Source organism: Pagrus pagrus (assembly GCF_965226575.1).
Source record: "Pagrus pagrus genome assembly, chromosome: 3".
NCBI classification, from domain to species: domain Eukaryota; kingdom Metazoa; phylum Chordata; class Actinopteri; order Spariformes; family Sparidae; genus Pagrus; species Pagrus pagrus.
The window spans coordinates 27,422,322-27,446,042 of NC_140187.1; the positions used below are offsets into that span (position 1 = coordinate 27,422,322).

General features: G+C 42.0%; 2 protein-coding genes across 2 annotated transcripts; one reads left to right on the plus strand and one right to left on the minus strand.

The window, feature by feature from the left end:
• The first annotated feature begins 3,210 nt into the window (after positions 1-3,210).
• On the plus strand, positions 3,211-6,356 carry LOC311253863 (ras-related protein rab7). Its single transcript, XM_084347752.1, has 4 exons — positions 3,211-3,293; positions 3,561-3,687; positions 3,797-4,015; positions 5,149-6,356. The coding sequence occupies exons 1-4, from the start codon at positions 3,238-3,240 to the stop codon at positions 5,338-5,340; spliced, it is 594 nt and encodes a 197-aa protein (XP_084203878.1). The 5' UTR covers positions 3,211-3,237; the 3' UTR covers positions 5,341-6,356.
• hcfc1a (host cell factor C1a) lies at positions 6,325-19,483 on the minus strand. Its single transcript, XM_084347751.1, has 28 exons — positions 19,363-19,483; positions 17,969-18,169; positions 17,268-17,416; positions 16,023-16,183; positions 15,691-15,899; positions 15,358-15,442; positions 15,131-15,237; positions 14,854-15,033; positions 14,510-14,752; positions 14,244-14,392; positions 13,970-14,152; positions 13,659-13,880; positions 13,167-13,271; positions 12,835-13,051; positions 12,324-12,460; positions 12,072-12,219; positions 11,712-11,932; positions 10,601-11,426; positions 10,275-10,420; positions 10,021-10,155; positions 9,719-9,926; positions 9,191-9,466; positions 8,996-9,102; positions 8,767-8,901; positions 8,495-8,680; positions 8,068-8,365; positions 7,902-7,965; positions 6,325-7,798 (listed from the first exon to the last, which is right to left on the minus strand). The coding sequence occupies exons 2-28, from the start codon at positions 18,162-18,164 to the stop codon at positions 7,759-7,761; spliced, it is 5,133 nt and encodes a 1,710-aa protein (XP_084203877.1). The 5' UTR covers positions 18,165-18,169; positions 19,363-19,483; the 3' UTR covers positions 6,325-7,758.
• Positions 19,484-23,721: the final 4,238 nt, after the last annotated feature.

The window sequence follows — 23,721 nt, forward strand, 5'->3', positions numbered from 1 at the left end:
AGCTGCAGAGACATACCCAGGAGAGCTCTCTCTCTCTCTCTCTCTCTCTCTCTCTCTCTCTCTCTCTCTCTCTCTCATACACACACACACACATGCTCTCACACACACTGTCCTCTCCATCGTCCTTTAGTTTCATCAGTTACTAACATTTTCAGTCAACAGAGAATAACTAGTATCAATGTTGTTTTCTTGGCACAAACCTCTGATGTGCAAGTGATGTTTAGTGTGTCAGGCAGTGTATGAGTGTGTGTCTCTCCAATGACTAATAAAGTGAAGTGGCTGAGTGGCCAGAGTTTGCCACTCCAGGGTCATTCCTTGAGATATCGTAGCTTTTTATATTGCTGATTTTCTGTAATCTCAGTGCTCTGCTGCAGCTCTAACAGCTTCTGACACAGATATGCAAAAGCACATAAGCATCATCTCAATGGATGGGACAGAAATTAGTTTCCTCCCTGTTTTTGACTTTTGCATTCATTTGTTGTCAGTGCAGCTCAGGGGTGCCGAGACATTTTCTCTTTGAAGGACAAAATGAACAGCTGATGGTGGGCCACAGGCCAAAGCCAGCAACTGTTGTATTGTATTAAGATGCAGAAGAATGGTACCAAGTCACTGACTGACTATGAAAAAAAAAATCTAATAATAATAATCATAATTAAAGAGCATTTTTGTCTCACAAAAATAAAACTGCATAACATTATTTCACTTTTATTTATTTCTTGCTGGAAGCATCTGGTGTGCCGAACTGAACCTAACGCAGGCTGACTTAGGCCCACGGGCACCACTCTGGGCAGTGCTGGTGCAGCTGCTTGTTCTTATTACTTGTTGAATTACCATCACAAAAAGCAAAATACATTAGGTTCATTTCTTTGAGTAAACTTGAGTCAGGTTCAAGAAAAGTGTACAAAATGTAATGAGTACACTTATATCAGTGTACTAGCAGTAAACCTGTCAGTGGAGGTACTTGTCGGGACTAAATTGGCCAACTTTTTAGTTTATGAAAGTATACACTCATCACACTCAAACTACTAGTTTAATAGATCTATACTGCAAGCATACTTGTACGTTTTCTTTAAGTGTATCACACTTACTAAATAGTTTTAATATTTATTATGTTTATAACAAAATATATGATAATACATTTCTTCCCCAACACTACATATTGCACCTTTAAAGTACACTACCAGGTTATTATTGAGGTATGATTTTTATACTTGAAATATATCTTTAACTGTACTTGAAGTAGACTCTAAGTGGTCTTGAAGTAGACATTAAAACATTTATGTTTTCTTCAGTATATCTTAAGCAAATTATAAAGTACAAGTATAAGCTAAATATAGCTGCACACACATTTGAGTAAACTTATTTTACATATTTTTGTCTTTACTTTTCGAGCACCTAGAGTCACTATTTGAACATTTCATGAATTTACAATGTATTATATATCTGTATGCCCATGTCTGTGTTGGTCAATCTTATTATTCTATGGTATTATGTATTATAATTTTATTTTATTATATATTATAATATTATATTCTATACTTCATCTAAACCCCACCTTTAGTACTGCCAGTAATATTTATACACCGTACATACTGTACCTAGTCCTACTACACTCTATTTATTTATATACTGTACATATTGTAATATCTGTCTTTGCTGCACTATTTATACTGTACATACTTTGCACTTTACTGCTTTTTGCACTTCTGGTTAGACGCTAACTGCATTTCGTTGTCTCTGTACCTGTACTGTGCACAATGACAATAAAGTTGAATCTAGTCTATTATTCTCGTCTCTTCATCCAGTTTTCCACTTTTATTTATCTGTAAGGATGTTAAAATCATCTTCCTCCACTTAACCTGGCAGTATACCATATAGTGTATATGTAAATTGGCTTGTTCCAGCTCCTCATTGAAGCTTTATGATGATACAAAACCAAGACTCAACTTCATTACATCAGATGGAAATATTGTAGATGGCACCTGCGCCATTTTATAAACACATAGTTGTGGGTATTAACAATGTTTGACTGCAGAGGATGACTTTGATGGTACACAAACATTATTAACCAACTGAATTTTCAAACACATTTTAAGGTTTTATTATGACATTTGTGTAGTTTTATACTAATTATTTAAAATAAAGTTACATTTATTTTGTGAAGGCATATTCATTAGAATGTGTTACTCGTGACTCTGATTGAGGGTAAATGCTGAAACAACCCAAAACAAAGTGTGAGTAATTCTAGTATTTGAACTTGAGGTTGTGTTTCCTGCTAACACGGCTTCACATTCAGTTTGTGAACAGCATTGAATCACTAGACACACTGTAGATAACAGCACCTGACTGCTGCAACAGAGAGGAGACCCAGGAAGACAGGAGTCACCTGAGGCATTTCTGCCCCCTAGTGGTAAATAAAGAACGTATCCAATATAATATATAATAGACTGACATGTTAATTGATTTTATTTATTTATTTATGTATTGTATTGTATATGTATAATAGGTTTTAAAACTAAATCAAGCAAAAAATATTGTTTGGTCTTTTTTTTAAATAAATGCACATTTTTAAAAGCAACAGTGGAGCAACAGTCTCAGGTTAAAATTAAATACCACATATCTATCTATCTATCTATCTATCTATCTATCTATCTCCAGTTGTGACTCAGAGAGGACAGAGGTCAGCTCCTGTATGTGCCAACAGGACACAGAGACTGTGATATGGTGCCTCCAGAGGCTGTTTAAAAAAATGGAATTATGAAGACAGAGCATCTCTGAAGAGATCAGGTAGTCTTGGACAGGGTTATCTCTGAAATAAAGTATTAGCTACCAAAATGCTCTAACTCTAACTTTGTCTATTAAAGACACTGAGGACATGGACATTTCTCCTTTTTTTAAATATATCTTTTTGTTATTTGTTATATATATATATATATATATATATATATATATATATATATATATATATATATATATATATATAGATAGATAGATAGATAGATAGATAGGTATAGTAGCCTTTAGAAAGGGCTTTGACACAGCCTCTGGACTTTCATGTTAGGATTTTTTTTAATGTAAAATACAGTGAGCAAGTTTATCAAATAAAACAATAACAAAGGGGTAACTTTCACGCACGGCAACTAACCGAAAGGCAAATTTACGAGGAACACTTAAAGGCAGCAGCAGCAGCAGCAGCAGCCCATGCTCCGGTGGAACCGAACCTTGACAGACGTGAACATGACGGAGAGGAAAAGTCCAGTTACACTTAAAGTGATCCTCATAGGAAACTCTGGGTAACACTAACCAGCTTGTGTTAACTTTTCTTTCACTTGTAATGACAATGTTGTTGTGTTTCTCCGGAGACATTTGTTTCGCTTTCAGTTAACCCTTGTCTTTAATCTGTGAATCTCGGTAAATCCTGATGGATAGACACAACAGTATTGAAGTATTTGACAGAGCAGTGAGGAAATGGTCAATAAAGACAGATTTGAGTGTTGTCCCTTTACCTGTGTGTGTGTGTGTGTGTGTGTGTGTGTGTGTGTGTGTGTGTGTCCATACAGGGTTGGGAAATCCTCCTTCATGAACAGATATGTGAATCACCGCTTCACCAACATGTACCGCAGCACTGTAGGGACTGACTTCCTCTCCAAAACAGTCAGCATAGACAGGGACACAGTGACCCTGCAGGTAATCCTCAGTGCACCTGCTCAGCCACACTGAAACACACCACATACACACCACATATGTCCATGTACAGTATGGACATTCAGAGCACTAACACATAAATGTCCCTCAGATGTGGGACACAGCGGGGACAGAGAGGTTCCAGTCTCTGGGCACTCCTCTGTACAGAGGAGCCCACTGCTGCATGCTAGTGTTTGATGTCACATCCAGAGCCAGTTTCTCGGCCCTGGAGGGCTGGAGGAAGGAGTTTCTGATCCAGGGCGAGCCTGAGGACCCAGCTGGCTTCCCCTTCATCGTGCTGGGAAACAAGACTGACCTGAGCGACAGGGAGGTCAGTGGATGTGTCATCATGTAAAATAATGAACCACAGACAGGCTGCTAGGAGTCTGTGAGGAGTGGAAGTCATATCAAGTGACAGTTTATCACTCTGTTTTATGATTCACAATCATTTTTTGTTTTTTCCACCCTTGAGGCCACATTCTTTAAATGATAAATGGCATTTTTGTCTTGTGAATGATGAAATTAACACGGGGAAAATGATGAAACATGGCTGTGATTTCATCATATTAAGACTGTTTTAATCAAACCTGCTTTAAAGTTGCAATATGTAACAATCTAAATTTAAAATAATCATTCTCTGGTTCCATATTATGCAGTATGAGGATTTCATGCATTTCTCTATTTCATTTTAGGGTTTTGGTTGGATTAAGGGATTATTTGAGAAAGTAGGCAGATTAATCAATAATGAAAAAACTGTTGCAGCCCGGTCACAGCCAATGTCGAATCCAGGTAATAGCCGTTTTCAAATGGTTATTTCTAAATGGCCAATTTCACTAACGGTGACCGGCTCTGTAATTCTTTTAATTCATCATTTTACCAGGCAAGACATTTAGAACCATTTCATTTTCACAGTGACGTTCTGGCAAGTGCCAGAAGACACACACACAAAAAAGAATAAAATAAAAGTGACAAATTAATTAAATCTAACAAGTAAAGCGACAAGTATAGTTTAAAAAAAACAAAAATCCATTAGCAGGAACCTGTGGGAGCAGTCATTGAGTTCAGTTTTATTGTTTTTCTAACAACTTCCAATCATTAGATTGAACTGGAATGACAACAGACCAAAGGATGTAGAAGACTTTTTACTTGGCCACTAATATTTGCTGCAGTCACTGATTTAAACAGTGGGTTAGGTATCCAACAAGAGCTATATAATTAAGTGTATGTTAGAATTGTGTATTTGTTGTTTACAATACTCCTTTTAGAAGCTTTTAGAAGGTATTTGAAATGTTTCTGTTACACTGACAGCAGGTAAAGTAATTACTGGAGCTCACTGCTTTTCACCAGACTTCTGTAGAAAACGTTACATCTGATTTTGTTCCATTTTATTCCACATCATGTTCTCTATCCTGCCATGTCAGCGCTGTTTGATGTTGGCGCTATGATCAGTGTCTTTGCTCGCAGGTGTCTGGCAGGCAGGCCCGGCAGTGGTGTGAAGAGATAGGAGCAGAATACTTTGAGGGAAGCGCCAAAGACGATCACAACGTGGAAGAGCCGTTTCTGAGGGCGGCTCAGGGCGGCTTACAACAGGTGATCTACCGTTTCATTAACCTTTGTAGTGAAAAGAAGAAAGACACAACCTATCTCTATGTTTAACATGTTTATTTTTTGATGATAAAAGATACATTACTCCCTACAGTACAAAAAACACACATTGGAAAATACAGGACATTTCCAGATAACCTGCAAACAGCCGAGAGAAACTCGCAACACCTGTGAGTGCTGAGCGGCACTCGTCCCAGTGTGGGAGGGAAAGTTCAGAGAGACCTCGGCACTGCTGATGATGACCTATCTAACGAGGGTGCAAAAATAGTGACCCAGCAAAGGTACTGTGGAAGGAAAGGACACAATTGTATACCACATGGAAAGAGGAACAAACTCATTAAATGTTTTTTCTTTTTTTGAGAACCTTCAGCTTATGGTCTAACTTAAGGCATCACTACTAAAATACACTGCTTTTGCATGCATGTCTAGTTTTGTTCAACAGACACACTGACACGCACAAAAATCATGAATGCATATGAAGAGAAAGTTCATTTCTAGAAAGAAATCGGGAGAAACCACAAACGGAGACCAAGGTGCCGGCCGGAGAAAAAGGCGGCAGGCGAGAACCTTGGCTCTGATCTTCCTGGCTGTTACCATCACAACTGAATCCGCCCTTACAAAGTAGATATACACTCATGTCCAGTCAGAAACCTACTCCCTGTACAAGTTTGTATTGTAATGAACCTAGCAGTGATTCAGACTCCTACAGTGAATCAGCTTGACAGAAGCAAATTAGAACAATCAGGGAGACTATATATATTTATATATATATATTTGTTTCTTTTATAAGTAAAGACACAAAAGGCAATCAAGAGATGACCAACATGTAAAAACTGTTTGTTACAGGTAATTATATAAAAGGCCAAGATGTTTTTTTTGTTTGTTTTATTCTTGCTCTATGAACGAACTAATTTACAGGTGAGTACACTCCGGCTGTGTAAGCTTTCTTCCCAAGACACCCCCATTCAAAGACATACGGGTTTACACGTCACAGTTAGCTTGCACATCATCTGTAGTCTGAAATACAGAGCCGTGGAAGGAAAAAATTAAAATTTATTAAATGGATTCACATACATCAATAGGATAGGGAAAATATGTCTACTAATATAATTTGCCATTCTAAAAATTAAAGAAGAGGTGGGACACCACATTCATGAGCATAAAAAGTGTAGGACAACTGATCAGGAGATTAGGGGGGAAAAGGTATGAAAAGATCTGATGTTATTTTTCCACATACCCCGGGAAATTCCATGTTTGGCAAACAAAGCAACACAAGCATTGAGTAGTAAACAAAGTAAAAACTCTCCTCTCCCTGGGTCCACTTCAAAGTTCCCTTCAGTCCTATAACCTCTGCGGTTCTACTTGGAACAAATACAAAAGTCTTTCTCTCTTTCATCACCATCTGTTAACAACAAGAACATACAACCAACTGAATGAAGACTTTTAAAAATATAGTGGCAACCTCAACACAGCCACCCATCTTCCCACAAACACAAACTATGGGGATGAACAACAGTTAAAAAAAGTGATGTTTTTAAAAATGCACACAACATACACATACACATAGGAGAAAAAAAAAGCTTAAAAAATACAAAAATAAACTACACAAAAGATCTTCTGCGTCATTGCTTGCTAATTTTTTGGGAAGATTTTGCAAGATTTTTTTTGTGTGTGTGCTGCAAGTCTCAGTCCTAGCAAAGTCTGTCGTTCATTCTCTACAAATCTCTTCCTTTGTCACTCTTTGTCGTCCACTTTGAAGTGTCGGCCACCAGTCCTCATCTTGGGGTAAAAAGCGCACAGTGATGACATTACCAGGAAACTGGAGTCCAGTACGATGACTATAGACTTGGTTCTCGATGAAGCAAATTTGTTTTTGAGCAAAAAAAAAAGAAAGGAAAAAAAAATGATGTCCTCTGTCTTTGAGGACAAGTGCTTTATTTGTTTCCATACCGATTTTTCCTCTCATCTAAACTAATGCCTCCACAGCCTTTTTCAACACTGTACATGTAGTCTCTCTCTACATCCCCCCAGGATTCACAAAACAAAAGACCAAAAAAAAAAAAGGGTAACATTGCGCTCAGGCTGGCTCCCAGTTTGTGAAAGATGTAAATGCTTCTCTATACTGCTCAACTACTGAAACAAGCCAAAAAATAGATGTTAAACGATGGAAGGGGATGTGACTGAAAAAGATAATGTGCTTCTAAGTTTGTGTTGCTCTAAAAATAGTACGACCAACAGAACGAGGAGGAAGGAGGGTTTTTATCTACAGAAAACATCTCTCAGATTGACTTTCATCTCTGCTTCATTTGCTTGTTCTGCCTCCGTTGCTGTCTTGATCTGAGACTTGAGGGTGGAGGATGAGATTAGGATGAGGATGAGGAGGTGGAGGAGGGGTGAAGGTCAGTCTTCCTGATAAAAGGACAGCGAGTGGAAAAAGGACAAAAGACTGGGAGGGGTCTCTGGGCAACCTCACTGGTCCGTCCTTGCTTTCTTTGGACCAGTAGTCTTACTGCAAGAGCACACATAAGACCAGAGTAAGTATTGTTTCATTCATCAGTGTCATGTTAATGTCTGTTCCTGTGTGCAGAGTGAAACATGAACACTATACTCACGTATCTGGAGAGGTGCCTGGTCTTTTCGGGGCCGGTTTCGCAGAGGCAGCATCTTTGCCAGATTCTACAAAGCAGACAAATGGTTAAGATATATATTTTTCTTTTTAATTAATGCACTGCTCACTTATTAAAATCTGAGTATCGGTTTGTTATTCTATGTACTCACCTTGGAGCCATCGGACTTGGGTGGCAGGACCGTAGCCCTTCTCGTTGCGGGCGGCGATGCGGAAGATGATGGCTGGCTTGGTGGTGTAGTCGATGTGGGCGTTGGAGAGGCTGGACGACTGCACCAAGCAAGAGGGGTTGGGCCCACAGTACACACGCATGAAGGCTAGCTGTGCCGGGGTGGAGGCCTTGGCTTCGGCCGTCTGGTTGCTCTGGATGGCCAGGTACACGGAGTATTCGATAATCTTCCCTGAAGTCACCGAGGGCGGCTCCCAGGTCAGGTGGGCACCGTCTGGGCTCTGCACAGGGACAGTGACAAATGCTCATGAGAACAGCTGCTGTTGTGGTCATATATTACACACTTTTATGTATTATGTATATCTACAACTAAATAAGAAGATGAGAAAGTGCTTCACAGCTATGTTTACCTTGCTGATTTTGATGGCGCAAGGTGCCCCTGGGAAGCCTGGTAGGCATGTCTTGAATGCAGATATCTCCGAGAAAGATCCGCGACCGCAAGCATTGATTCCAGCAACACGGAACTTGTAAGCTGTTCCGGGCTGCAGCTCCATTTTCTTCATCTGGCTGTAATCTGGCATGATGCCAGAGTCATCCTATCAATAAAAACACAGATTAGTACTTATTGAGCAAACCCACATCCAGGCTTCGAAATGTGAAAAAAGCCTCCTGAGACACTCACATCTCCATGAGAATCATCGGCTGGCACATAGAAGTGGGTGACAACCATATTTGTCACTTTAACAATTCCAACATCAAACCACTGGTTTTCCTTCTTTACAACAGGCTTCACTGGGGTTGGCTGAGGGCCTTGCTTCTGTAAGACAAACAAATAATACATTGTCACATTTATTCAGTCCCTTTGACCCAGCAGAACCAGCCAAATGTTCAGTAATACTACAGTGACTCACCTCTCCCTCTATGCCATTGGCGACCTCTGCTAGAGCGGCTGCTGCTTGCAGTTTGGCTGGGCTTGCTACCGATACAGACGGTGCAAATGTGCTTGATGGAGCGAGTGCTGTGATGTGTAAGGAACAATACAAAAAAGTCAGTCCACTGTACAAAAACACATCCAGAATCATTATTAAAATAACCTCAAGTCTTACTCTCAGCAGTTGTACGTGGCAGCAGTGACGCCACGGCGCTGGTGACAGCGGCAGCCATCTCGTTGTGTCCATTGCTCTCGACAGAGGGGTCGTTGAGGCTGTCAGCGGGCGCGAGGCCCTCAGTGGGTAGGCTGGTGTCCACGCTGGCCTGCTGTGCAGCAGCCTGAGCCTCCTGGAGCTGCTGCTGCTGTTGGACCAGTGCAGCGAGCTCCTGCTGGGTCAGCATGATGGGGATGCTGGTGGGTTGCTGGCTCTCTCCAGTGGAGTCACCCTCATCTGTTAACAGAAAAGATTTAAGAATTCACACAACTACAACATGAAAGCATCAAGAGTACTAGTATCCCTGTAGAGGTTGCAGTAGCTTCAGCCAACCTCTGCCATTTCTGCAGACGCTATGCTAATGTTAATTGTTTGGACCATCACATGTCCCCAGTTAACTACAGCCTGACCTTGATCCTAACACTATGGTTCATAATTTAAAAAAAACAAGCGAGCAATCAGACCATACAAGACTATGGTTGAACTCACTCATTACAGCTTGCTGAGCTGCCTGGAGGACAGCCTGGATAGCGAGGGCCTGGGCTTCTTCAGTGGCTGCAGCCTGAGCAGCGGCCTCTGCTGCTGCAGTCACAGCCAGCTCCTCGTCCGACAGTCCTGTCACCATGAGCGTGGCCCCCTGACCCTCAGACATCAGCTCTGAGGGCAGATTCAAGGCTGTTGCTGCGGTTGCTTCTCCCTGAAAGAACAAATTACAGCTCATATACAAACTGAATTCATGTTTGATTAAGTAGCCAACAGTGGCTTTTTGTGTGACATCACACTGTATCTACCTCTGCTTGCGTCTCCATGGCGGTGGCTCCCTCCTCTGCAGGTGCAGCTTCTGCTGATGCTGTCTCATCAGTCTGCATGGGTTCCTCTGTGGAGCTGGCAGCAGTGCTCACACCCTCTGTGATCGATGAGATCGACTGCAGAAAATAAAGACAAATCATCATCAGACATGCAGCCTAAAGACATACATTTGCTCCTTAAACTACTCAGCAGTGGTGGTCAGATCATTTGCTTATTCTGAAAGTACATTACTTACAGGTACAGAGGGTCCAGGGGCGGGTGTAGACTGAGTGACGGTAGTGATGGCCCTGCCCTGGGTGGTGGTAACCATGCCAGTGGCTGCAGTGGTGGAGGCTGCTTCTGTGCTGGTGGTATCTTCTGCTCCCTCCTCCGTCTGTTGCGCTGTTCGATACAAATACAGAATTTAAGTTCGACTTGGCATGGCATCTACCACTTACCAAAATAAGCACTTTTGGATGTGAAATGATTTTAATGCTCAGATAATAGACATTTAAATTACATCAAGAAAACAAGATGACATGTATCCTGGTGAGCTGACAGTTATAGTATTTGTGGTGGTACCTGTGCCTTCGCCTGTCTCCATGTTGCAGGTGGCAGTGGTGGCTGTGTTGGTGGTTCCAGTCTCGTGTGTTTCACAGGGCGGGTTGGAGCAGACTGTCTGGACCATGCCTGTCGCAGTGCTGGTCTGGTCACCTCCCATGCTGGAGGTGGCTGTGGATGGGGTGTTGGTGGTCCCTGTCTCGTGTGTTTCACAGGGTGGGTTGGAGCACACCCTCTGTGTGGTGCCTGTCTGGCCTGTGTTCATGCTAGACGATGCCTGTGTGGCTGTGTTGGTGGTCCCTGTGACATGGGTCTCACAAGGTGGGTTGGAGCACAGCTGCTGGACTCCTCCCATGCTAGAGGACGCTGTGGTAGCTGTATTAGTTGTCCCAGTTTCGTGGGTCTCGCATGGTGGGTTGGAGCACACACGCAGGGCCGACATGTTTGAAGATGCAGTCGTGGCTGTGTTGGTGGTGCCCGTTTCATGGGTCTCGCAGGGCGGGTTAGAGCACACCTGTCCTGCTCCAATTGTAGCAGAGGAGGTGGTGGCCGTGTTGGTGGTTCCGGTCTCGTGGGTCTCGCAGGGCGGATTAGAGCAGACCTGTCCTGCTCCGATGGTGGCAGAAGAGGTGGTGGCCGTGTTGGTGGTGCCTGTCTCGTGAGTCTCACAGGGTGGGTTAGAGCAGACCAGGGTGACCGTTCCAGAGCCCTCTCCAGCTGCTCCAGCCTCAGTGGAGCTGGGCTGCTCAGAGGTTGGTGAAGCTAGGATGGACACTGGTAGATCCTGCACTGGTTGAGCTTCTACACCGCTGGGAGTTGTTATTAGAGTCACCTGGGTGGGCTGGTTCTGGGCAGGAGAGAGAAAAAACGATTACAGTCACAGCATGTTTTTAATATCAAATATAGAATCAACTCATTCCCACTCTTTAGCTTTTATCCCGTTGTTTTTCTCATTGATCTGTAGTGACAGAAATAGGCATTAATGCCCCAACCTTTGCAGTATGGCAGTAGTTCTTCCTGGGTTGTAATGGAGTAAAGTAAGGCTTATGACACACAATGCTGCCATGATTTACTGTCCTCATGACATTGAATATAAATACATCTCCAGGGACAACAATCTGTGGGGTCTTACCTGCACTGTCATGGTAGAGGAGGGCAGTGTGGAGGAAGAAGTTAGGCTGGTCTGAGCGGTTGACACAGTTATGGCAGATGGGCTGATGACCTGGCTGGACAGGGTAGCGATGGTTCCCAGTGTGGTGATGGGGGTAACCAGAGAGGCGTTGGAACTGTCCACAGCGGCTCCTGCCAAGCTGGTGGAGACTGTACCAGTGACTGTGCCAAGAGTGGTGACACCTGGAAGGATGATGAGGGTAATTCAAAAATGAAAACCAAATATTTCTGAATGCAAAGTAGAAAAAAACAACAACCGAAAATAACATGTCATCCAGTGTATATCGCAGAAAACAAATCACAGGAACATGGCATCTCTTACCAGTAGTCCCCTTGACAACCAGAGTTGTGACAGTGGGCTTAACTGCAGACACAGTCACTGGTGTAACAAGTCGAACACCACCCACTGTGCTCATTGGCACAGTGCGCAAAATAGTGCCAGGTTGTCCAGGAGCACCCTTCAAAACCACCTAGAGAAACACACAATACAGGATTAGACTCCTAAGTTTAAACATAAATGAGCAGCACAACAAAGGTGAAATCTATAAATACTATTGTACGAACAGTCAGTTACCTGTGTCAGTCCCTGCTGGCCGGCTGCAGTGGCAAGTTTGGGCACTGCGGTGATGATTTTACCAGGAGTTCCAGTGGTCATCACCTTTGTGGTAAGAATTGTGATAGGCGTTTTCATGCCCGCACTGCTTGTCACACCTGCAAGAACAGAAGCGTGTATGAAAATCAATTTTCAGCCAATTACGCCAAAAAGACACACTATTGTCATACCTGGCTGTGGTTAATTCACGACTGTAAATCATTTGTTTTTTATTCACGTTAACTGCCTAATATGTTAAAGCCATTGTAGGAAACAATATTAAAACAATCAAACACTACAACACTATTTCTGTTATGGTGTGCCATCAGCACTCGCCTGGAAAATCAACCAGTTGACAACAGGCACAGAAGTTAATTTGGTCCAGATTTAATTTAAACTACAGTAATTGTATGAACATCACTTATTTTGAAGTACTGATCTCATTCATAAATGTGCATGCTGAAGTAGTTGTGACACTTATGTGAGTTTAGACCTGTAGCGCCTGGCTGGGTCATGATGGCCGACATTGGGATGGTCTTAATGATGGTGGTGCCCTGCTTCGTGGTGGTAGGAGATACCCCGCTGATGTTGAGGATAGTGGGCTTGTTTCCTGTGCCGCCTGCCTGGGAAGTGGTGATGATGGTGGTGGGCTTGCCATCTGCGGAGGTCACCAGCTTCAGGATGGTGCCGGCTGGGAGGGGACCCTTTGTCTGGAGAAAAGAGGCTGATGTTATGCAAACCATTTGCAGAAAGACATCTGGTGCCTGTCTCAGGAGTTTTAAGCTACCTCCTGTTTTTTTTCCTGCACTCATGCAGATAGCTGACCTGTATGATCTGTGTGAGAGGGTTAGTGGAAGCCTGGCCTGTAACAGCTGATGTCTGCACTGGCTTGGTTTGTACCACAGACATCATCTTGCCAAGGTTGGAGATCTGCCGACATAGGAGAGAGACTCAAGTTCATGAGTCACCAGAAAACATCTGACAGCACAGGGGAGGTGGACCACCAAACTGGTGGCTATATGAATCATCCTAGCACTAAGTGACTGACAGTCATGCAGATCACCAACATCATGCTCCCATTTTTCTTAGAAGAGTTCTCCAACAGTCACTGTAGGCCAACCTTTACTCCCTCCCCCACTGGTTCATGCTCAATGCAAGTTGTCACCATCTTGTGACAACATTTAAAAAACAAAAACACACACACATCCAGTGTGAAAAATATTTACAGATCCCATGATTTACAGCATGCGTGTGAAAGCACCAAAGGGTGCTCTCAGTGTCAGTTTGACATTTTTCCACTGAGTCCTGTTTTCTTACCAGGGTGCCACTGCTGCCCATGGTGAGGGGACTCTTGACCAGGGTAATGGTCTTGGTGACTCCTCCCACCACAGTGGTTACCACCTGGGCCTGTTGGGCCACTGTTACGGCACCAGATTTGTGCACGGTGATGATGGGTCTGGTGGTTGTGGGAGAGGATGCAGTTGCTGTGCCCACCTGGGCTGCAGCAGTTTTCAGCATCCGGGTCGCCGGGTTACTGACCTACAAACAAAATATTATTTATAGAATTGACCTTTGACACACTGAATGCACACAATATTAGAAATGAGAAGGTTTAGTTGGAGTTTTACCATAACTGGTGAAGCCATTTTCACTGTGGCTGTGCCAGGAGAAACAGCTACTGTCTTGAGAATGGTGGCACCTGCAGGAACATTGAGAACAGTGCCTGCAGAGGAGGGTGGGATCTTCTGTGTTGCTGCAGCTGCTGCTGCTAAAGCTGCCATGCCACTCATCTGAGGGCTGCTGCCAATTGGCTAAAAACAGAAAAAGTAAACAATTGTTGAACACAGTCAGACTCCACGCAGAATCTTAAACAAATAAAGTGAAGTGCAGAATTGGTCATACCGATCCTTGTGTAGTCTGAGCAGGCACAACCATTCGGACACCTGGAGGAAGTGATGTCACAGTGAGAGGGGATTTCCCAGGCTGGCTGGGGCGGACTGTGACAACAGATGTGCCTGTGGCAGACTGTTGAGCTGCAACCTTCAAAACAGCTGTAAAATAAGGTAACCAATGATTAGACTGTTGCAGTTGGTGAGCTTACTTTTGTAGGGACAACAAAGGACATGGAAGAGTTGGAAAAGAGGCATCATTGGTCACTAGTGTAATACCTGTCTGCGGTAGGCTCTGAGCAGAGGGTGCTGCAGCAGCCAGTGCGGGGCTCTTCGGCGAGTTCAAAGGCTGTGAGGGAGTTGCACTCATGGCTGGCGAGGCTGCAGCTGGAGTTGCAGGGATGTCATATTTCTGCAGCTGCAGTAAGTAGGTGTCAGCAGTTGAAACGGCACCCCAGCTAACCTCCAGGGAGTTTGTGTTGGCACGGACTAACTGCACTCGGGCTGGTGCGTGAGGCCGCTCTGGAGAGGTGGAAGGCAAGACATTTAACAACAACATTTTAAAACCTGAGTCACTTAAATCACACTTAATGACAAAACCAATACATTTAACGCAAACTCACCTGTTTCCAGGTACCACAGGTCTTTACAACAGACTTGGTTGTTCCAAGCTTTACGGTAACCGTCACGGCCACTCCAAACATAGAGTCTGGAATTGATGGCCACAGCACAGTGGCCAGCACGGGCCCTGGGGATGTTGTCTTCAAGGGTATCCATCAACACGGTCTCCCAACACATGGAGTCTACAAACAAACACATGGTTCAAAAATGTACATAAAGCTCATTTTACTTAAACCTCTTCAAAGAGAACTGGTATAATAGATATAGAGTTTCACGAACCAAGATTTAGGCAGGCAAGAGTGTTTGTGCACTTCCACTCCTTCTCATGTGTGGCCACTTTGACATCGTCCATTACCAAGGGTACCCATCCTCCAAAAACGTACATCCTGCACATTGAGAAATTAAATGAGATGCTGCTACTAAGCACAGCGTGCTCTACTGGGAATTCAAACATGATTAAAAACAACATTCAGTAAGTTATTGGTTAGGTGCAGCAGTTCTCTTACTTGTTTGTGATGGTGGTGGCAGAGTGAAGACTTCTGGGGAGCGGTGCTGTCCCGCTTACTGAAGGTTTGTTCCATGTCAGAGTATCTGGGGACAAACATCAGCCGTAAGATGTTAGACAACATGCAACCAGGTAAAACATGGCATCACAGATGAGGCAAATTCAAACACATCATTGTCTAACATGGACTTTTTATCCTCTTTGAAAGTTTGATGATGATTCAGTCTTCTTTAGTCTGATTGGGTGTAAATTGCAACAGTGTGTCTGACTGGCACAAGCAGGGAAATTATAATTCTGCACTGTCATTTTGCCATTCACACTTGTAGAAACCTACCAATATCAAGTGTCCACAGATCTCCGAGACGACAACCGCTCATCCCTCCATAGATTATCAGGCGAGATTTCCTGCTCGTCTTTTCTGTGTATACCACAGCAGTGTGGCTCTCACGGGGAGGAGGCAGAACTCCGTATGTGATTGGTATATCCCATCCAACAACGCTGGAACCCGCACGAAGCTCAAGTGTGTACAGATCATTCAGGTATCTGAGAACAACAACAAAGAAAAAACGCAAAGACATCATGAGTCAAACTCACGTTGTAGATTCAAGTACAATCAGTCAGCAGTTGCGAGCGGCCCCAGAGGCTCCTGCTGGAAAAAATCTGTACCTAGGAATGTTGTTTTTTGGGTCCTCGCTGTCATTGGCCAGTCCACCGAACAGGTAGCATTTGTTGCCAACCAGGGAAAAACTGTGGCCAAGACGAGGGCAAGGAGGGGGTCCATTCTTTGGGTTTTTTGCTTTCAACTTCTTCCATTCCCATCTGCTGGCCTGTAACAGAAACCAGGGTCAAAACATCATAGTATTGATTTTTTTAGGTCACAGCCAAAGCTGTAACAAACAAGTCATGAGTTGACCTCATTCCCTATTTAGACAATCTAATAGTGAGGACTTTATTTTACCATTAACCTTATCTTACAGGTTGTATAATTATGTATTTGTCATCTTATTTCCCAGTGACCGCCTGCATTAGAATGTACCTATATCATAACCAGAAACAAATAGTATTTATAACTTTAACTTCCTTCACTGTGTACAAAGTGAAGCTTTTGTAAGTAGAAGAATTTAAGATATGTTTTGGCACTTGAATGATTGGTTAATTAAAGATGGTTACACTTAAAACAGACATTGACTCCATTAGCTCTTCGGATTCCCGCTTCCTCATCAAAATGCAACTTCACTGTAGTTTTAGCAAGCAGCAGCTGAGTAGTTTGCTATTCTGCTGGAAGTGAGTGAACCATCTGAATTCTGAATAAGGACATTATTATTATGCAACTTATTTCTGAGAGAACCATGACACATCCAAGAATAGACTATTTTTCACACCCATAACAGTGTGGGATTCTTAACATTATCATTTAATTCATTTTTGCACATTCAGAACGAACACATTCAATGGCACCCCAACAACTATTCAACACATCCAACTACATGTAGCATATTCACTTAACATGCATAGTGAAACTTGAATCAAGATGGACTTAATTACTTGGTTGGTCTTTGTTGATGTTTGCGTGACAGTAACAGTTATCTGTAAAATAAAAACATCTGGAATAATTCTGGTTTGAGGTGAACTATATTTGAAATGTTCTGATATATGACTAAAACTGTACTTGCTGCATGATACAAATGTTCTGAAAAAATGTGTTTATTTATAATGTGTCTCACTTGATAAATGTGCTGAATCCAATACATTTATCTCAGTGTTTACCTTTATAGCACAACGTTGCCCTGAGGCAGATGTAAGCGTGAAACTTTTGATAACTGATATATTATCAGGGAGTGTCAATCTTCCCAAAAAATATATGAGGGAATTTAATTTAGAAACATTTCATAATTTGAACGCAGACATTACCTGTAGTTCATAGAGATCGTTGCTGTACTTCCCATACTCCACCATTCCACCAAACACCAGCAATCTTGTGCCATCGCAGACAAAACCATATGCAGCACATCCAGGGGGGATATCACCACGGACGGCTGGGATAAACCACTGGTTTGTTGCTAGAAAAAATAAACACAATAATGGCAGTGTTGTTATCAGTTAAGGCTTACGAATAACAAGTCATTCAAAATATGAAAGAAGTTTGTTATGACCCAAACAAAGCTGTTAGTTTCTGACTAGTATAACTCTCTTTTTAACAATGGAAAATAAACCAAAAGTTGTTATAAATGAATGAGACATAAACTAGATTTGCTGAATGTTCCTGTGCTTATTGGTTTAAGTGCAGGAAATTGGGGCAGATATGCTTAAACCAACCAGCATCATCCATTTTATTTTAGCCCGCCTTTTTTAACGTGCATTACAAGTCTTTCTCCAGTAGAGGGGGCCAGATTTAATCAGACACGATCAGCCTGGCCTACTGAGGCCTATACAGTACTTAGTTCTGCACGTCACGAATCGATCATTACAAATCAAATTGAACTGTTTCAAGATGAAAATTCAATGTGAAATTGCACTGTATGTTATTTTACAGTAGCAGATTAGTTCAGTAAAACATCATTCTTGCTGCAAATAAACAGTCAGTAAAGTTACACATACAAAGTTCCTCTTACCAGTGTTGTATACATGTAATTCATCAACAATTCCTTCGTTTCCACCGCCAAAGACAACCATAAGCTCCTTTATAGCCACAGCTCTGTGTCCATGTCTGGGCCGGGGTACAGGACCGGACCATCCGAGGACCCGTTTCCACCGCGGCTGCAGAACCGACGCTGTGGTCCCAGACACCGCGGAGCCAGGGGCAGACATGACTTCTGTCAGAAGAAATAATAAAAGCACATTTGTCTTCACCGCCACAATAATCGTGATGTTTCATATCAACTATCGTAAAAAACTCAAAAGCAGCGTCTGATCGTGCACTGTAGCTAACTTCTTAAACAGTTAGTGCGACCATAGCGGCTGAAAAGCTTAACTGTTAGCGTTAGCCGCTAGCTTCGGCTAATGCATTCAATCAAAGGAACACTACCGAAGAAACTTTGTGGAAATTAGAGCGAGTACTGGGTCGCAATCCTTCAGATACAATCGACGTTATAGTTGTGCTAAGGGATACAGAACATCTTCCCAACATATAAGTGGTGTCTTTGCTAGCTATTAGTTGTTTCTAACCATTGAATTCAATCCATGGAAGCAGCCATCTTGCAGCCAAACAAACCCCCGCTAACGCTACTGCCAGTCTGAAAAATGGCGGAAGCGAATGAGAAAGAAAAATACATGATAGCTAGCCAAGTACACCAGCGAAGCGATACGTTACAATAAAAAATAAACTCAATACAATAATAGCGGGCGGACAAAGCAGAACAATACATACATTCAACACAGAATTAACCCATAGGTGAAACCGTTATCAAGAGTCGGCTATTTTCATGCTTCTCTGGGAGTCGCCATATTGTAGCTATCAAGCTAAGCATTCTGTGCAACCGCTTTAACGCAAATATTACCATAAGGAAATAACTAAAGCTTACTTTAACAGTCGCAACCGTGTAGAAATCACATGTCCTAAGATCAGTCGAAATAATTTACTGAAATATACTTAAACATTTGAGTGTAATCGCAGTATTCAAATGGCTTCTAACGTTAGCTGTACTCCGTTAGCACTAGCGGCTAGTCGCTCAACCTAATTTGCCCAAGCTAACAGCGTTAGCTGTGCGGCTGGCATCTGTCAAAGCGTCGCCGTATTTTACAATTAAATGCAATGTGATTTCGTCTTAGTCTGACATGCATATTTTACCTGATACAAATGTAGTTGCAACACCACTCTTTAAGCGCAGCTAAACTGAAATAAACTGCATAAACAGAGTGTTATTATGTTTCATGCCGTCTCTGGAAGCAGCCATCTTTTCGACATCGGCCTAGTTCTACAGCTCCCACAAGAAAAATGGCCGGACGGTATGCAACAACAAAACATAACAAACCGAAAAAGGCGCAGATATTTCAGATCTCTACTTACTTCTTTCGATGCAGTGATCGCAAAAACACGGGTATGTGGTCTGATCTTGCGGTAATAATCCAAATTCATTCGATTTTTGAAGAAGTATTTCCTCTCATGCCTGCCTGGAAGCTGCCATCTTCTTGACAACCAGAGGCGGAGGAAAATGGAAGAGAGTTGGCGTCACCCAAAGTAAACATGGCGACAGAGACCCGCTCGCTAATCATTTCAGACAGAAACACATATGCAGTTTTCGCTATTTACCATTCTGAATAGGCCAAATATGCTATGTATAGTGAGGTGCTTCAAAGGACACTTGAAATATCTATAAAGCAAACAAACAGCAGTCAGTATGAGGAGTTTCAGCAAATTACAACAAGTTGTGTTACAGCACTGGGCTTATTGTCCCTTACTAAAGATGGCGACATCCGTACTGTAACAACTTTTATTTTAACACCGATGCCGGTGATGCTTTTAATCCGACATGAACCTACTTAGATATGTCCATACATGCACAATAATAGTGTACAAGCACTAATTTACAGATTTAACGCTCGCACGTATTAAAGTTGCCACGCCCACATCCACCATCAGTGCGCCCTCCTCTGATACAACTACTGCATTACTGGAGCACCAACAACATCAATAAACCACAGTGCAGTGTGCCTCTGTTTCAAAACAGTGTGTGTTCAGCCACATGTCTCTGTTAGTCTCAAACTGAAACAATTCTGGAAGATTAATACATTTCTATTTTGGTTGAAGAAAATAGATCCAAATGTGGTCCAAGGTCTGGTTGTGTAAACGTGCATGTTAAATGTCGTTCAAGATAATCCACATTTATTTAAAAACTGACCTCTTTGATGCAGAAAGGATTACAAAAGGCAGAATCTAATTTAGGTACACATAAATTAGTAACATTATTGTGGGCTACAGTATGAGGATGTTTGTTTACAATCGACACATTATTAGAAGGATCTGCATCCTGCCTTCATGTCACTGGTAGATTCTCAACCCCCTTCAGTGTTTTTCAACTCAGGCAAAACCTGAGCTAATATGTAATCCACATTGCCTTCTGTTATTCCTATCCTCAACTCAATCCTCAAAATACTCAAAATACCGCACTTGATGCTCTTCTTCTTCTTCTTCTTCTTCTTCTTCTTCTATTCCTCCTTTTTCTTCTTACAACAGAATCATTTTAATAGGCTTATACTATACGGTATAAGTATATATAATTATAAGTAAATTATTATTATTATTATTATTATTTTTAAAAAAGCTTGTAATGAATGTGCTTGCAGTATTTAGCACAGTCTCATTCAAATGTTTTAATGTTTAATTTTGTCTGGAAAACAAATTTGTCCTTTTATGCAATACAGCATGTGTCCATTAGATGACAGACTTGCAGTGTTTTGTTCTGCTTTGAATCTGGTCTGCAGCTTGAAATGAACATCTTATGTATAAATAAACAGACACTGACAAAGACTGGGTTTTGGTTCTTATTATTCACATAATCTTATTAACGTAAATAGTCAGTTGGAGTTTAAAGTCCCTGCACACCCACTCAGATGTTGTCACTTATTCTGTCTGATTATACTTGTAGATTGAAGATGCACTGAGCTGTGCTGGGAGTTGGGCTAGGTGAGGTCACCAGACTCCATGTCCCAGTAAGACTGATAGCTGCATATTTTGTCCTGACCTATAGGTGCAACAAAGTTAAAGGGGAGTCATGCAGATGTCAATCAAGCACAGTCTGTAGGCAGCTCCATAGCCCCGAGAAGAGGTCTAATCACTTGTAGAAAGAAATCACATGTATGGGTATACTGTCCCTTTGGCGTGGTTGTGAAGAAGTAAGAGTGCAATGCAAAAGCATGTCACAATTTACTCTATACTGACTGAAAGTTGAAAAGATCACAGCAGAACTGAAGACCAGACAGCAGCTACATTTCATGAATTCTATTATGTAAAGATCAGAGCCACTCCTGGCACCTTCCTCCACCCATCTCACATAACCAGAGAAGAAAATGTCTGCATTGTGTCATTTTATATATTGTGCCATGGTTGGCACTTAGCTGACCTGCTGAGTCTTGACCTAAAGACACAGCTGATTTCACAATAAAAGTCAAAAGATAGATAGATAGATAGATAGATAGATAGATAGATAGATAGATAGATAGATAGAAGCAAGGCAGCCTAGTTAAAGCAAGGTTATTAAAAAGAGAACGTTTTATGTTAAAAAACATAATTAAATACAACATGTAGTTTTATACAATGCTCTTTGCCAACATACAGCGTGCTGTCTATAGGCAGCTCAGCTCAAAGCCTAATTGAATGACATTCCTTCTCAATTAGGCTGCAGCCTCATAGCTCTACAGCACCATCAGACGGGCACTCTGAACCATGGTAAATGGTAAATGGTCTGCATTTATATAGCGCTTTTCCAGTCCTCTCGGACAGCTCAAAGCGCTTTACAACACATGCCACATTCACCCATTCACACACACATTCAGCCGGAGGCTGCCATGCAAGGCGCCAGCTGCTCATCAGGAGCAATTTGGGGTTCAGTATCTTGCTCAAGGATACTTCGACATGTAACTGGGGGGAGCCGGGATTCGAACCAGTGACCTTCCGATTACTAGACGACCCGCTCTACCTCCTGAGCTACAGCCGCCCCTCCTGAGCTACAGCCGCCATTACTCCGTTACTAATCAATACTTGATCAATCCTTCATCAATAAGAATCAAAAAAATCAAAAAGGTTTATTATGCCTATATTGATTAATTTACTGAAAAAAAAATACACTATTCCCATAAATGTACAAATGAAAAATGTCAATAGGTGAATTTTCCAGCCGGTCGGCTCAAGGATTTGTGACATGTAGTTCTGTGGAATGTAATTCTTCTATTAAAATATCTTCCTCGTCTGTTACCTTTAGTAGAAACATCAAGACCGGAAAAGAACATGAAATAAACTTTAGATTACTGGTCAATCGTCACCATGTTTCTCACTTCATAAAATGTGTTCATTACAACATGCTTGTTGTAATGTTCATGTTAAGAGTTTCAATGTTTCGACCATGCCACATACAGTTTTGTCTCCTTCTCAGTCTTGTAGCTGGTGGATGTGTGTCCCTGGATCCTCTGACTCCCCTGAGTCAGTAATAAAATGGTCACCGCTGGGTCGCTGGGTGTGACATTGCCACAAATCTGGTTGAGATTTCTCTTCTCTTCGCTTTCTCTTCTTCCTCTTTGGTGATTGTTATGATTTTGTAACATAGTTTACATGTTTTGATTTCAGATGAAGTCAAGAAAAGCATAAACAAAACTAAATTGGTGAAAACATGTCAGTGTGCTTTTCACGTGCTCTGTGGGAAAGGGATTTCTTCTGATGTCTTAGAAACAGGTTGGAGAGTCATTAGTCACGTCATTGCGATAGTGATTGGATTAGTGGATGAAAAATTCTAAGCGAAGCAACCTGAGGTGAATCTGTCTACAGACAGAAATGGAGGCAATATAGAAACTAAAAAAAAATACATTAAAAAATAGGGCACCTTTACCTTTAACTGAGTGAGCAGTCTATACAGTTAAAACCTTCTACTGTAAATCATTTTTAGTCATTATTATCATCATTATGATTGATTGGACATCATGGCACACTTGTCATTTTCAGCAATTCGCGTATTCAAGTATTGGTGATTTAAAAAACAAAACCCAGATTCATTTGTTTTAATTCACAATAATGTAGCTCATCTGTCCTTTACTGAACCTATTGGGATTTGAATCAAGGTTGTGCATGCGTCATCCAGCAGAGTTATACAGGTCAGTGTATCTCAGACAAACACCTTGACCTTCACCACTGATCTGAGCTGCCTGTAATGGTTTACACTCAGTAAGAGTCTTAGGAAACGGCTGGAGGACTGAACTTTGAAAGCCTAAAGAGATCACGATGCTAAGCCTCACAAGTGACACGGATCAAGTATTATAGCAGCAGGAGGTGGAGGGTTTTGAGGAGGTGTATGTAGGGTTTCACCCACCATAGGCATCAAAGCTGATAAGTGTGTCAGCTTTTTCTAAAAACAGCATTTTCTTGTGTGATATAGTGCTAAGTTTGGATTCAAGGCCCATCAACCCTACATCAAATGATGTAGGGTATTTATCATAAATGAAAGCACACTAGATGACCAAGGTTGCACAAAGAGAAGTCTTAACAATTTAATCATCATTATACACAAGGCAAAACATCATATCCAGAGTATTGTGAACACACTACACAAAAATCCACTGGTTCCCGCTCCACTTGTCACTGCAGAACTGTATGGAGCACCTGTCTCAAAAAATATACATAAAGGATTTTGTTCGTTAGCCACTTACCTCTCTGACACTG

What these genes read in the sequence shown, in the direction of transcription:
- LOC311253863 (XM_084347752.1), top strand. Translation starts at nt 3,238, where the DNA reads ATGACGGAGAGGAAAAGTCCAGTTACACTTAAAGTGATCCTCATAGGA. An exon ending in ATCCTCATAGGAAACTCTGG is followed by an intron (nt 3,294 to 3,560) that starts GTAACACTAACC and finishes GTGTCCATACAG; the next exon opens with GGTTGGGAAATCCTCCTTCA. An exon ending in CTGACCTGAGCGACAGGGAG is followed by an intron (nt 4,016 to 5,148) that starts GTCAGTGGATGT and finishes CTTTGCTCGCAG; the next exon opens with GTGTCTGGCAGGCAGGCCCG.
- hcfc1a (XM_084347751.1), bottom strand. Translation starts at nt 18,164, where the DNA reads ATGTCTGCCCCTGGCTCCGCGGTGTCTGGGACCACAGCGTCGGTTCTG. An exon ending in TCTTGCCTGCCTAAATCTTG is followed by an intron (nt 15,034 to 15,130) that starts GTTCGTGAAACT and finishes GTTTGTTTGTAG; the next exon opens with ACTCCATGTGTTGGGAGACC. An exon ending in GCGCCATCAAAATCAGCAAG is followed by an intron (nt 8,366 to 8,494) that starts GTAAACATAGCT and finishes GTCCCTGTGCAG; the next exon opens with AGCCCAGACGGTGCCCACCT.